This window comes from Oncorhynchus mykiss, chromosome 17 (assembly GCF_057628025.1).
Source record: "Oncorhynchus mykiss isolate SJ-2025 chromosome 17, ASM5762802v1, whole genome shotgun sequence".
NCBI lineage: Eukaryota > Metazoa > Chordata > Actinopteri > Salmoniformes > Salmonidae > Oncorhynchus > Oncorhynchus mykiss.
The window spans coordinates 72,846,514-72,859,482 of NC_143038.1; the positions used below are offsets into that span (position 1 = coordinate 72,846,514).

The following is a 12,969-nucleotide window of genomic DNA, read 5'->3' on the forward strand; positions in this document are numbered from 1 at the left end:
TATCTATCTCCTCTTCCTCTTCCTCCTCCCCCTCCTCATCCTCCTCTTTCTCCTCACCACCTTTCCCCTTATTCTCTTCCTCCTCCTTATCTATCTCCTCTTCCTCCCCCGTCCTCATCCTCCTCTTTCTCCTTACCACCTTTCCCCTTATTCTCTTCCTCCTCCTTATCTATCTCCTCTTCCTCGCCCCCTCCTCATCCTCCTCTTTCTCCTTACCACCTTTCCCCTTATTCTCTTCCTCCTCCTTATCTATCTCCTCTTCCCCCCCCCTCCTCATCCTCCTCTTTCTCCTCACCACCTTTCCCCTTATTCTCTTCCTCCTCCTTATCTATCTCCTCTTCCTCCTCCCCCTCCTCATCCTCCTCTTTCTCCTTACCACCTTTCCCCTTATTCTCTTCCTCCTCCTTATCTATCTCCTCTTCCTCCTCCCCCTCCTCATCCTCCTCTTTCTCCTCACCACCTTTCCCCTTATTCTCTTCCTCCTCCTTATCTATCTCCTCTTCCTCCTCCCCCTCCTCATCCTTCTCTTCCTCCTCCTTATCTATCTCCTCTTCCTCCTCCCCCTCCTCATCCTCCTCTTTCTCCTCACCACTTTTCCTCTTCTTCTCTTCCTCCTCCTTATCTATCTCCTCTTCCTCCCCCCCTCCTCATCCTCCTCTTTCTCCTCACCACTTTTCCTCTTCTTCTCTTCCTCCTCCTTATCTATCTCCTCTTCCTCATCCCCCTCCTCATCCTCCTCTTTCTCCTCACCACTTTTCCCCTTCTTCTCTTCCTCCTCCTTATCTATCTCCTCTTCTTCCTCCTCTTTCTTCCAAAGCCATCTTATACAGCAAGATGTTAGAGATATATTCAAAGCTGGTTATGCTCAGGATTCAGGAAGACCTGTCACTCGTTCCGTGTTGCTGCACACCCTAGACTCCTGTCTCTAGACTCTTGTCTCCTGTCTCTAGACTCTTGTCTCCTGTCTCTAGACTCCTGTCTCTAGACTCTTGTCTCCTGTCTCTAGACTCTTGTCTCCTTTCTCTAGACTCCTGTCTCCTGTCTCTAGACTCCTGTCTCTAGACTCTTGTCTCCTGTCTCTAGACTCCTGTCTCTAGACTCTTGTCTCTTGTCTCCTGTCTCTAGACTCCTGTCTCCTGTCTCTAAACTCCTGTCTCTAGACTATTGTCTCCTGTCTCTAGACTCCTGTCTCTAGACTCTTGTCTCCTGTCTCTAGACTCTTGTCTCCTGTCTCTAGACTCCTGTCTCTAGACTCTTGTCTCCTGTCACTAGACTCCTGTCTCTAGACTCTTGTCTCCTGTCTCTAGACTCCTGTCTCTAGACTTGTCTCCTGTCTCTAGACTCCTGTCTCTAGACTATTGTCTCCTGTCTCTAGACTCCTGTCTCTAGACTCTTGTCACCTGTCTCTAGACTTCTGTCTCTAGACTCTTGTCTCCTGTCTCTAGGCTCTTGTCTCCTGTCTCTAGACTCCTGTCTCTAGACTCTTGTCTCCTGTCTCTACACTCCTGTCTCTAGACTCATGTCTCCTGTCTCTAGACTCCTGTCTCTAGACTCTTGTCTCTTGTCTCCTGTCTCTATACTCCTGTCTCTAGACTCTTGTCTCCTGTCTCTAGACTCTTGTCTCCTGTCTCTAGGATCTTATCTCCTGTCTCTAGGATCTTGTCTCCTGTCTCTAGACTCCTGTCTCTAGACTCTTGTCTCCTGTCTCTAGACTCCTGTCTCTAGACTCTTGTCTCCTGTCTCTAGACTCCTGTCTCTAGACTTGTCTCCTGTCTCTAGACTCCTGTCTCTAGACTCTTGTCTCCTGTCTCTAGACTCTTGTCTACCTGTCTATAGACTCCTGTCTCTAGACTCTTGTCTCCTGTCTCTAGACTCCTGTCTCTAGACTCTTGCCTCCTGTCTCTAGACTCCTGTCTCTAGACTCCTGTCTCTAGACTCTTGTCTCTTGTCTCCTGTCTCTAGACTCCTGTCTCTAGACTCTTATCTCCTGTCTCTAGACTCCTGTCTCTAGACTCTTGTCTCCTGTCTCTAGACTCCTGTCTCTAGACTCTTGTCTGTAGACAAAATGTTTGGTCTTTGTGCTGGCTAAGTATAATTAACTGAAGTTGTTTACTTTGCATACATCCTCTCTGCATTCGCTTCCTCCCTTTTTAAGGATCCCACAATGACATAGTTTAGGGTTATAGTACTGTATCCATCTACTTTATAGGATTTTGGGGGAGTTTTCTCTGGTGGGGGGGGGGAGAGGGGAGAGGGGACAGTCAGTGGACGGAGGACACATGTAGACAGGGTGTAGAGTTGGCTCAGGAGGGTAAGTGGTTTGAGGAGTTTGCGAGGTAACTTTGGTCAACTCTGAGTTCAACTTGGGATAACTGGCACCACGAAAGTAGCTCACCTTTTAGCCAGGTACATTTCTATGGCAACAAATCCTTCAGAGCTAACCGGATGCTGGGCAGGCTAACTCTGGGATAACTCTGTTTATCCTGCATTAAGTGTTTGTTTGTGATGTTTTGTGTTACAGTTTTTAAGAAGGATGTAATACATTTGAATTTGCATTCTTCAAAATGTATGGAATTTCAATTTCCTATATATTTTTTTAAAGAAATATATATATTGTTTTGTATGAAGTGTCTGAGCTCCGAGTTTAGGGCCATTGAAATCAGGTTCCCTCCCTCTTGCAAAGATTGCATCATCATCCCCTTCATTCGAGGAAGACAACTGATTAGACATTGATTAGACTGATTAGACATTGATTAGACTGATTAGACAATGATTAGACTGATTAGACTTTGATTAGACTGATTAGACATTGATTAGACTGATTAGACATTGATTAGACTGATTAGACATTGATTAGACTGATTAGACATTGATTAGCCGGAATAGATGGATTAGACAATGATTAGACTGATTAGACAATAATTAGACTGATTAGACATTGATTAGACTGATTAGACATTGATTAGACTGATTAGACATTGATTAGACTAATTAGACATTGATTAGACTGATTAGACAATGAATAGACTGATTAGACATTAATTAGACTGATTAGACAATGATTTGTGGGGTCTGTTTGTGAACAGAGCCCCAGGATCAACTTGCCTATGGGGCTCTATCCAGGTTCATCACTCTCTCTCTCTCTCTCTCTCTCTCTCTCTCTCTCTCTCTCTCTCTCTCTCTCTCTCTCTCTCTCTCTCTCTCTCTCTTTCTCTCCCTCTCTCTCCCTCTCTCTCCCTCTCCCTCTCTCTCCCTCTCTCTGTTTCTCTCTCTCTCTCTCCCTCCCTTTCTCTCCCTCTCCCTCTCTCTCCCCCTCTCCCTCTCCCTCTCTCTCTCTCTCTCTCTCTCTCTCTCTCTTTCTCTCTCTCTCTCTCTCTCTCTCTCTCCCTCTCTCTCCCTCTCTCTCCCTCTCCCTCTCGCTCTGTCTCTCTCTCTCTCTCTCCCTCTCTCTCTGTCTCTCAGAGTTGCATTGGAGGAACAGTTCCAGTGTGTTCTGGGACCGGGGTGTGAGTGGGGGTTACCAGGCCCTGCTGCTGGATGAGGACCGTGGCTGGCTGCTGGTGGGAGGAAGAGACCACGTCTACCTGCTGCACTCTAACAGTCTGGATCTTCCTACACGAACGGTCAGTACCTTACTATCTACCTGGTCAGTACCTTACTCTCTACCTGGTCAGTACCTTACAAGGTCTCTTTCACCCTTTATAAAATAAATCCTCCTTAACTGTGTTGTTTTTATTTCCCAACCAAAACCAGAAGGAATTTCCTAAAATGATGACATCCATCTCTAAGCCAAGTCAAAACCCCCTCCCTCCCTTTTTTAGATCTACTGGCCAGCTGCGACAGAACACGTTGAGCACTGCAGGCTGGCAGGGAAGAACCTTTCGGTAAGCAACAACAGCTTTCAAAGCCAAGAGCACCTTAGGGCGGTATTAAAAGGGAACCATTTGGGACTCATCCATGCATGAACAACATGATGCGTTTTCCCACAAAGCTGTTTAGGTGATCAGAGGCCTTATTTAGTAATCCTCTAGAAGGGAGAACACAGGCACACTCATAGCATGTCATTTTGGACAAGGCCAAGCACCCATCATAGTGTGTAGTTTAAACAAAAGGCCTAAAGTTTGAGGAAAGTCTACTTTATTTTTTTGTTATATTTGTGGATTTGTTTTTAGGTTTATGAGACTCTCGGGAGACGGGTGGGTTGTCAACGACTCCGTGTATACGACCTGACTGGCATCTCATTTGCATTAACGACCGCAATTACACTGACAGCGTCGTTTGCATTTTTTGGGGCACACCAGAAGTACATTCATTGCCAAAATGAAACGCTGCGTTTGCCCTTGCGGCATTGCATTGCAGAGGCAGTTGCAGTGCGTCCTGTATGTGGTGGCCATACGTTGGATTTACAGAACGTACGAGTCAAACTGTTAGGCTGTAGACGGCTGGACAGAAATGGTAGCAGAAGGTGAATGTTGAACTGTTGTTGCGTACACATCAAATCCAAGTTTATTTGTCACGTTCCCCGAATACAACAGTGAAATGCTTACTTACAGGCTCTAACCAATAGTGTGTGTGTGTGTGTGTGTGTGTGTGTGTGTAGGTAAGTAAAGAAATAAAACAACAGTTAAAAGACATTTGAAAATAAGAGTAGCGAGGCAACATACCTGTTAGTCAGGCTGATTGAGGTAGTATGTACATGTAGATATGGTTAAAGTGACTATGCATATATGATGAACAGAGAGTAGCAGTAAAGTAAAAAGAGGGGGGGGGGGGGGGGGTACACAACGCAAATAGTCCGGGTAACCATTTGGTTACCTGTTCAGGAGTCTTCTGGCTTGGTGGTAAAAACTGTTGAGAAGCCTTTTTGTCCTAGACTTGGCACTCCGGTACCGCTTGCCATGCGGTAGTAGAGAGAACAGTCTATGACTGGGGTGGCTGGGATCTTTGACAGTTATTTGGTCCTTCCTCTGACACTCGATGTTGCAGCTGTATAAATCCTTTTGAGGATCTCAGTACCCATGCCAAATCTTTTTAGTTTCCTGAGGGGGGATAGGCTTTGTCGTGCCCTCTTCGCAACTGTCTTGGTGTGCTTGGACCATTCTAGTCCAGATGATGCTGTGTTATATTTTAGGCCACAATGCTGTGTTATATTTTAGGTCATGATGCTGTGTTATATTTTACACCATGATGCTGCGTTATATTTTAGGTCATGATGCTGTGTTATATTTTAGGCCACGATGCTGTGTTATATTTTAGGCCACAATGCTGTGTTATATTTTAGGTCATGATGCTGTGTTATATTTTACACCATGATGCTGTGTTATATTTTAGGTCATGATGCTGTGTTATATTTTAGGCCATGATGCTGTGTTATATTTTAGGTCATGATGCTGTGTTATATTTTAGGCCATGATGCTGTGTTATATTTTACACCATGATGCTGTGTTATATTTTAGGTCATGATGCTGTGTTATATTTTACACCATGATGCTGCGTTATATTTTAGGTCATGATGCTGTGTTATATTTTAGGTCATGATGCTGCGTTATATTTTAGGTCATGATGCTGTGTTATATTTTAGGTCATGATGCTGTGTTATATTTTAGGCCATGATGCTGTGTTATATTTTACACCATGATGCTGTGTTATATTTTAGGTCATGATGCTGTGTTATATTTTAGGTCATGATGCTGTGTTATATTTTAGGTCATGATGCTGTGTTATATTTTAGGTCATGATGCTGTGTTATATTTTAGGTCGTGATGCTGTGTTATATTTTAGGTCATGATGCTGCGTTATATTTTAGGTCATGATGCTGTGTTATATTTTAGGTCATGATGCTGCGTTATATTTTAGGCCATGATGCTGTGTTATATTTTAGGTCATGATGCTGTGTTATATTTTAGGTCATGATGCTGTGTTATATTTTAGGTCATGATGCTGTGTTATATTTTAGGTCATGATGCTGTGTTATATTTTACACCATGATGCTGCGTTATATTTTAGGCCATGATGCTGTGTTATATTTTACACCATGATGCTGCGTTATATTTTAGGTCATGATGCTGTGTTATATTTTAGGTCATGATGCTGTGTTATATTTTACACCATGATGCTGTGTTATATTTTAGGCCATGATGCTACGTTATATTTTAGGTCATGATGCTGTGTTATATTTTACACCATGATGCTGTGTTATATTTTAGGTCATGATGCTGTGTTATATTTTAGGCCACGATGCTGTGTTATATTTTAGGCCACAATGCTGTGTTATATTTTAGGTCATGATGCTGTGTTATATTTTACACCATGATGCTGTGTTATATTTTAGGTCATGATGCTGTGTTATATTTTACACCATGATGCTGTGTTATATTTTAGGTCATGATGCTGTGTTATATTTTAGGTCATGATGCTGTGTTATATTTTAGGTCGTGATGCTGTGTTATATTTTAGGCCATGATGCTGTGTTATATTTTAGGCCATGATGCTGTGTTATATTTTAGGTCATGATGCTGTGTTATATTTTAGGCCATGATGCTGTGTTATATTTTAGGCCATGATGCTGTGTTATATTTTAGGACATGATGCTGTGTTATATTTTAGGTCATGATACTGTGTTATATTTAAGGCCATGATGCTGTGTTATATTTTAGGCCATGATGCTGTGTTATATTTTAGGTCATGATGCTGTGTTATATTTTAGGTCATGATGCTGTGTTATATTTTACACCATGATGCTGTGTTATATTTTACACCATGATGCTGTGTTATATTTTAGGTCGTGATGCTGTGTTATATTTTAGGTCATGATGCTGTGTTATATTTTAGGTCGTGATGCTGTGTTATATTTTAGGTCATGATGCTGTGTTATATTTTAGGCCACGATGCTGTGTTATATTTTACACCATGATGCTGTGTTATATTTTAGGTCATGATGCTGCGTTATATTTTAGGTCATGATGCTGTGTTATATTTTAGGTCATGATGCTGTGTTATATTTTAGGTCATGATGCTGTGTTATATTTTAGGTCATGATGCTGTGTTATATTTTAGGTCATGATGCTGTGTTATATTTTAGGTCATGATGCTGTGTTATATTTTAGGTCATGATGCTGTGTTATATTTTAGGTCATGATGCTGTGTTACATTGTAGGCCATGATGCTGTGTTATATTTTAAGGTCATGATGATGTGTTATATTTTAGGCCATGATGCTGTGTTATATTTTACACCATGATGCTGCGTTATATTTTAGGCCATGATGCTGTGTTATATTTTACACCATGATGCTGCGTTATATTTTAGGCCATGATGCTGTGTTATATTTTAGGCCATGATGCTGTGTTATATTTTAGGTCATGATGCTGTGTTATATTTTACACCATGATGCTGCGTTATATTTTAGGCCATGATGCTGCGTTATATTTTACACCATGATGCTACATTATATTTTAGGCCATGATGCTGTGTTATATTTTACACCATGATGCTGTGTTATATTTTAGGTCATGATGCTGTGTTATATTTTACACCATGATGCTACGTTATATTTTAGGCCATGATGCTGTGTTATATTTTAGGTCATGATGCTGTGTTATATTTTAGGCCATGATGCTGTGTTATATTTTAGGTCATGATGCTGTGTTATATTTTAGGTCATGATGCTGTGTTATATTTTAGGTCATGATGCTGTGTTATATTTTAGGCCATGATGCTGTGTTATATTTTAGGTCATGATGCTGTGTTATATTTTAGGTCATGATGCTGTGTTATATTTTAGGCCATGATGCTGTGTTATATTTTAGGCCATGATGCTGTGTTATATTTTAGGTCATGATGCTGTGTTATATTTTACGCCCATGATGCTGTGTTATATTTTAGGTCATGATGCTGTGTTATATTTTAGGCCATGATGCTGTGTTATATTTTAGGTCATGATGCTGTGTTATATTTTAAGGCCACGATGCTGTGTTATATTTTAGGCCATGATGCTGTGTTATATTTTAGGCCATGATGCTGTGTTATATTTTAGGTCATGATGCTGTGTTATATTTTAGGCCATGATGCTGTGTTATATTTTAGGCCATGATGCTGTGTTATATTTTACGCCATGATGCTGTGTTATATTTTAGGTCATGATGCTGTGTTATATTTTAGGTCATGATGCTGTGTTATATTTTAGGTCATGATGCTGCGTTATATTTTAGGTCATGATGCTGTGTTATATTTTAGGTCATGATGCTGTGTTATATTTTAGGCCATGATGCTGTGTTATATTTTACACCATGATGCTGCGTTATATTTTAGGCCATGATGCTGTGTTATATTTTAGGTCATGATGCTGTGTTATATTTTAGGCCATGATGCTGTGTTATATTTTACACCATGATGCTGTGTTATATTTTAGGTCATGATGCTGTGTTATATTTTAGGCCATGATGCTGTGTTATATTTTAGGTCATGATGCTGTGTTATATTTTAGGTCATGATGCTGTGTTATATTTTAGGCCATGATGCTGTGTAATATTTTAGGCCATGATGCTGTGTTATATTTTAGGTCATGATGCTGTGTTATATTTTAGGTCATGATGCTGTGTTATATTTTAGGTCATGATGCTGTGTTATATTTTAGGTCATGATGCTGTGTTATATTTTACACCATGATGCTGCGTTATATTTTAGGTCATGATGCTGTGTTATATTTTAGGTCATGATGCTGTGTTATATTTTAGGTCATGATGCTGTGTTATATTTTAGGTCATGATGCTGTGTTATATTTTAGGTCATGATGCTGTGTTATATTTTAGGTCATGATGCTGTGTTATATTTTACACCATGATGCTGCGTTATATTTTAGGTCATGATGCTGTGTTATATTTTAGGTCATGATGCTGTGTTATATTTTACACCATGATGCTGTGTTATATTTTAGGTCATGATGCTGCGTTATATTTTAGGTCATGATGCTGTGTTATATTTTAGGTCATGATGCTGTGTTATATTTTAGGTCATGATGCTGTGTTATATTTACACCATGATGCTGCGTTATATTTTAGGTCATGATGCTGTGTTATATTTTAGGTCATGATGCTGTGTTATATTTTACACCATGATGCTGCGTTATATTTTAGGTCATGATGCTGTGTTATATTTTAGGTCATGATGCTGTGTTATATTTTACACCATGATGCTGCGTTATATTTTAGGCCATGATGCTGTGTTATATTTTAGGCCATGATGCTGTGTTATATTTTAGGTCATGATGCTGTGTTATATTTTAGGTCATGATGCTGTGTTATATTTTAGGTCATGATGCTGTGTTATATTTTAGGTCATGATGCTGTGTTATATTTTAGGTCATGATGCTGTGTTATATTTTAGGTCATGATGCTGCGTTATATTTTAGGCCATGATGCTGTGTTATATTGTAGGTCATGATGCTGTGTTATATTTAAGGTCATGATGCTGTGTTATATTTTAGGCCATGATGCTGTGTTATATTTTAGGTCATGATGCTGTGTTATATTTTAGGCCATGATGCTGTGTTATATTTTAGGCCATGATGCTGTGTTATATTTTAGGCCATGATGCTGTGTTATATTTTAGGTCATGATGCTGTGTTATATTTTAGGTCATGATGCTGTGTTATATTTTAGGCCATGATGCTGTGTTATATTTTACACCATGATGCTGTGTTATATTTTAGGTCATGATGCTGTGTTATATTTTAGGTCATGATGCTGTGTTATATTTTAGGCCATGATGCTGTGTTATATTTTAGGCCATGATGCTGCGTTATATTTTAGGTCATGATGCTGTGTTATATTTTAGGTCATGATGCTGTGTTATATTTTAGGTCATGATGCTGTGTTATATTTTAGGTCATGATGCTGTGTTATATTTTAGGCCATGATGCTGTGTTATATTTTACACCATGATGCTGTGTTATATTTTAGGTCATGATGCTGTGTTATATTTTAGGTCATGATGCTGTGTTATATTTTAGGCCATGATGCTGTGTTATATTTTAGGCCATGATGCTGCGTTATATTTTAGGTCATGATGCTGTGTTATATTTTAGGTCATGATGCTGTGTTATATTTTAGGCCATGATGCTGTGTTATATTTTAGGTCATGATGCTGTGTTATATTTTAGGCCATGATGCTGTGTTATATTTTAGGCCATGATGCTGTGTTATATTTTAGGTCATGATGCTGTGTTATATTTTACACCATGATGCTGTGTTATATTTTAGGTCACGATGCTGTGTTATATTTTAGGCCATGATGCTGTGTTATATTGTAGGTCATGATGCTGTGTTATATTTTAGGCCATGATGCTGTGTTATATTTTACGCCATGATGCTGTGTTATATTTTAGGTCATGATGCTGTGTTATATTTTAGGTCATGATGCTGTGTTATATTTTACACCATGATGCTGCGTTATATTTTAGGTCATGATGCTGTGTTATATTTTAGGTCATGATGCTGTGTTATATTTTACACCATGATGCTGCGTTATATTTTAGGCCATGATGCTGTGTTATATTTTAGGCCATGATGCTGTGTTATATTTTAGGTCATGATGCTGTGTTATATTTTAGGTCATGATGCTGTGTTATATTTTAGGTCATGATGCTGTGTTATATTTTAGGTCATGATGCTGTGTTATATTTTAGGTCATGATGCTGTGTTATATTTTAGGTCATGATGCTGCGTTATATTTTAGGCCATGATGCTGTGTTATATTGTAGGTCATGATGCTGTGTTATATTTAAGGTCATGATGCTGTGTTATATTTTAGGCCATGATGCTGTGTTATATTTTAGGTCATGATGCTGTGTTACATTTTAGGCCATGATGCTGTGTTATATTTTAGGCCATGATGCTGTGTTATATTTTAGGCCATGATGCTGTGTTATATTTTAGGTCATGATGCTGTGTTATATTTTAGGTCATGATGCTGTGTTATATTTTAGGCCATGATGCTGTGTTATATTTTACACCATGATGCTGTGTTATATTTTAGGTCATGATGCTGTGTTATATTTTAGGTCATGATGCTGTGTTATATTTTAGGCCATGATGCTGTGTTATATTTTAGGCCATGATGCTGCGTTATATTTTAGGTCATGATGCTGTGTTATATTTTAGGTCATGATGCTGTGTTATATTTTAGGTCATGATGCTGTGTTATATTTTAGGTCATGATGCTGTGTTATATTTTAGGCCATGATGCTGTGTTATATTTTACACCATGATGCTGTGTTATATTTTAGGTCATGATGCTGTGTTATATTTTAGGTCATGATGCTGTGTTATATTTTAGGCCATGATGCTGTGTTATATTTTAGGCCATGATGCTGCGTTATATTTTAGGTCATGATGCTGTGTTATATTTTAGGTCATGATGCTGTGTTATATTTTAGGCCATGATGCTGTGTTATATTTTAGGTCATGATGCTGTGTTATATTTTAGGCCATGATGCTGTGTTATATTTTAGGCCATGATGCTGTGTTATATTTTAGGTCATGATGCTGTGTTATATTTTACACCATGATGCTGTGTTATATTTTAGGTCATGATGCTGTGTTATATTTTAGGCCATGATGCTGTGTTATATTGTAGGTCATGATGCTGTGTTATATTTTAGGCCATGATGCTGTGTTATATTTTACGCCATGATGCTGTGTTATTTTTTAGGTCATGATGCTGTGTTATATTTTAGGTCATGATGCTGTGTTATATTTTACACCATGATGCTACGTTATATTTTAGGTCATGATGCTGTGTTATATTTTAGGCCATGATGCTGTGTTATATTTTAGGTCATGATGCTGTGTTATATTTTAGGCCATGATGCTGTGTTATATTTTAGGCCATGATGCTGTGTTATATTTTACGCCATGATGCTGTGTTATATTTTAGGTCATGATGCTGTGTTATATTTTAGGCCATGATGCTGTGTTATATTTTAGGCCATGATGCTGTGTTATATTTTACGCCATGATGCTGTGTTATATTTTAGGTCATGATGCTGTGTTATATTTTAGGTCATGATGCTGTGTTATATTTTAGGTCATGATGCTGTGTTATATTTTAGGTCATGATGCTGTGTTATATTTTAGGCCATGATGCTGTGTTATATTTTAGGCCATGATGCTGTGTTATATTTTAGGTCATGATGCTGTGTTATATTTTAGGCCATGATGCTGTGTTATATTTTAGGCCATGATGCTGTGTTATATTTTACGCCATGATGCTGTGTTATATTTTAGGTCATGATGCTGTGTTATATTTTAGGTCATGATGCTGTGTTATATTTTAGGTCATGATGCTGTGTTATATTTTAGGTCATGATGCTGTGTTATATTTTAGGCCATGATGCTGTGTTATATTTTAGGTCATGATGCTGTGTTATATTTTAGGCCATGATGCTGTGTTATATTTTAGGACATGATTCAACCTACAACCAGAGGTGTCAAGTGATTCCACTCTGACAATGTTCAATATATTCTTAGTTGATTTCTTCATAAATAATTGGCCTTTAAGGCAAATTCTTTGGAAAGATAGCAAAGTGTTAATCAGATTGGTGGGATGATGAACCAGTACAGGGTTTAGAAAGATCATGTTTCAACTCTGTTAACTATGGCTGTAATGTATATGCATATGTTTGTCATCTTTACAGTGAGTGTAAATCCTAATATTGTGTATTATTTCAGACTGACTGTGCCAACTACGTGCGTCTCCTCCAGCCCTTCAATAAGACTCATGTGTACGTCTGTGGCACCGGGGCCTACCACCCACAATGCACCTACATAGACCTGGGACGCAGTATTGAGGTGAGAAGGTGGAGAGAGGCTCTGTTCCACTCTCTCTTACTAAACTAAACTTTGACTTGTCATCTGTCTTTTGTTGCCTTTGACGGATCCCAGAGAGAGAGAGAGAGAGACTCAATCCGCCT

The 12,969-nt window shown here is 39.0% G+C and overlaps 1 protein-coding gene across 1 annotated transcript in view; it reads left to right on the plus strand.

Moving 5' to 3' along the window:
• LOC110494825 (semaphorin-3D) overlaps positions 1 to 12,969 on the plus strand; it is a 150,483-nt gene that overhangs the window by 88,911 nt on the left and 48,603 nt on the right. Inside the window, exons 3-5 of the mRNA XM_090206490.1 lie at positions 3,463 to 3,623; positions 3,822 to 3,884; positions 12,728 to 12,847. Of these exons, the coding sequence (XP_090062616.1) occupies positions 3,463 to 3,623; positions 3,822 to 3,884; positions 12,728 to 12,847 (344 nt within the window). The remainder of the gene's footprint in view (positions 1 to 3,462; positions 3,624 to 3,821; positions 3,885 to 12,727; positions 12,848 to 12,969) is intronic.